The sequence below is a fragment of the Perkinsus marinus genome, assembly GCF_000006405.1.
Source record: "Perkinsus marinus ATCC 50983 genomic scaffold scf_1104296931952, whole genome shotgun sequence".
Taxonomy (NCBI): Eukaryota; Perkinsozoa; order Perkinsida; family Perkinsidae; genus Perkinsus; species Perkinsus marinus.
In genome coordinates this window covers 477,316-480,042 of record NW_003215582.1, presented here as the reverse complement: position 1 = coordinate 480,042, position 2,727 = coordinate 477,316, and the positions used below count along the sequence as shown (strand labels likewise).

Below are 2,727 nucleotides of genomic sequence, written 5' to 3'. Positions count from 1 at the left end.
CTTCCCTCACTACGCAACACAACAAACAATCCATTCGGAAACGATCAAAGAAACTCGTCGTTGCTGTCATCTTGTCACTGTTGTATCTGACTAGGCAAGCAGTTTACAGAAAGCACAGAAACTTCCATATCAGTCCCTTACCTCGCGACAGCGTTCCGTGATTAAGCATTGCTGCTATCAAATCTATCATATTACCCCTAAGGTTAGCCAAAAGGTCAGCGTAATAATCAGTGCTACAGAACCTATAGACTGTGACACCGCCCATCGGGTTAGTCACGAGGTCTTGGAGCCCGCTCATAATGAATACTACTTCTAAATCTACCATACTATTGATTTGCGCTGGTCCTATTGATCGATGACATCGGTTCGGTATCAGAGTATTCTAGAATGTTTTTGATGGATTCGAGTGATTAAATACTCTCCGACTCGGAGGCTCCGAGCATAGAACGCCCGACCTTCCGATCTATCGCGCGGACCTCTAACCACTCCACCATAGTACTTACAAAAAAGTTGGTGTGTCATCATCACAGCCGATCGAGGACCTTTCTTCGTCTGACATGCTTTAACGACCTGGAATTGGCGAAACCTGTACGGTGTAAGGATTGGCGAAACAGGGTTCAGCACCGTCTTACGCCAACAAGGAACTTGGCAAAACCCTGCGTATTCCAGACTTGACCAACTTTGGTAAAACCCGTATGTCGCAACAACTATGTGGCGAAATTTGTCGCTATGCCTGGTATTTCGCCAAATTGTTCGAATCTGTCCCTGCCCTTATATTGCCTAACAAACATGTCCAAGAGTCTTGAAACCCGTTAGGTGTCATTTTGGCGAAATCCGGGTTGGCGAAACCTGTATCACCCCACACTGGACGGCCACAGTGGTCGCGCGCCCTGCACGCATGCGCATTCAGTAAGAAGTTCCGAACCTCATTCATAGGAGCACTTTGGGCTTAAAACTCTAGGTAAGCCCTGAGTAGATTCAAGTGATTCCCACTAGACATTTTACTACTTTGGAAAACACTTAAAGGCGTCTCGGGTATAGGAGTACTTCATGAACACTAGGTTCTGATGCGGATCTGTGAATAGCATACCAGACCATGCGTACGCAAGGCTAAACTCAAGTATGCCTTAAGTTTGATTAAGGGAGTGTTGACCCTACTGTAGGGTCCCTACCTAAAAGGATACCACAGTACCGCGCATCGCAGGAGCCGAGCCAGAGATATTCCGAGTGCAGCACGACGCTCTACCGTTTGTCCTGAACGACCCAAAAATTTAGCAAAATTTACTTTCTTGCTCGTTCGGTGAACATATCTAGGCGGTAAGCGACGAAAGTGGTCTATTATTGTGAATGCATAAGCCAGTTCGGCCACTCTCGTTCTCCACTGATTTTTGACCACAAATAAAAGTAACCTATAAAAAAATCAGATGAGAAATGTAAAAATTTTCTCTTCGTGTAACGGGTGGCAGTCCTGTTATCTTCATGGGACATGTATTGCGTTCATTGCTGATGGGGGACAATATTGAACGAGGCCACGATAGGTGTGACTGTGACACTATGGGATTCTCCCAGGTCGGCCACGCTAGCAGCATAATCATAGGTGGATGCTATCTTAGCTGATGAAAGTTAGCTTTCAACAGGATAGATCTCAAGTTTGAGCCACAAAGGATAGCAAGATCATGTTTTGTTTTGGGTGAAATCGTTCGCCTTGTGAATTTTGTGCACAATCGTTTGCCCCGAGACGGCTAAATTTATGCCCATTGGAGATTGATTTAAGTTCCACTGTTTTTATCCATGCGTTTTCCCTCAACTACTGCTACTCTGGTCGCTGTCTTAGCCGTGCCCGCGTCGGTGACCTGGGCGTGTACGACAGTAGTTATCTCTAAAGAGGCATCAAGTACGGGTGTGGCCATGCTAGCCCATTCGGCCGATTGCTTTATTTGTGATTCTAGAGTTGCTCTGGTGCCTGGTCGTGATCACCAGGAAGGCGAACAGCATGATGTTTTCGGCATTAATCAGCCCTATCCTCGAGCCTACAACGATCGTGCTGCTATTTACTTACCCCCGAACGGGAAGAACTTCACCGAGCCTAGTGCTAGGATCCCTGAGGTACCGCGAACGTACGGTATGTGGGAGTCCAACTATCCCCTTATGAACGAGGAAGGTCTCACGATAGGAGAGTCTAGTACGACCTCCAAGGTCCCTGGTGGCTTCGGGGTTGATCTTGCTGATCCTAAGACTGGTGAATACGGTGAGGCTAAGTTCAGTATCAAGGAGCTCATCCGTATTGGGATGGAGAGATGCTCAACTGCTGAGTGTGCCATCAAGGAGATGGGCGCTACTGCTGTGAAGTATGGCTTCTACCCTGAGTCTGTTGGAGCTGGTGAGTCACTCACCATAGCAGACACCAACGGCTCCGCTTGGGTATTTGATATTAGTCATGACTCCACTGGTAAATCTGCTATTTGGGCTGCACAAAGGGTCCCTGCTGGTCACGTGGCAGCTGTTGCCAATCAGTACACTATCAAGGAGATCGACGAGAACGATCCGGATGACTTTATGTTCTCGCCTAATGTGAAGTCGGAGGCCCTCAAGCTCGGCCTTTGGGATGGTGAAAGTCCATTTAGTTTCATCGAAGCGTATGGTGTGAACAACGAGAAGCCGAGTTACACTAGCATTAGGTTGTGGTTCATTTTCAATCGAGTGGCACCTAATTCTGGTCTGGAATTC

At 47.3% G+C, this 2,727-nt stretch overlaps 1 protein-coding gene across 1 annotated transcript in view; it reads left to right on the top strand.

Moving 5' to 3' along the window:
* Window positions 1-1,791: 1,791 nt before the first annotated feature.
* Pmar_PMAR023665 (conserved hypothetical protein) overlaps window positions 1,792-2,727 on the top strand; it is a gene marked incomplete at both ends in the record, with an annotated part of 1,747 nt that continues 811 nt past the window's right edge. The window contains one exon of the mRNA XM_002785896.1: window positions 1,792-2,678. Coding sequence (XP_002785942.1) covers window positions 1,792-2,678 — 887 coding nt within the window. The remainder of the gene's footprint in view (window positions 2,679-2,727) is intronic.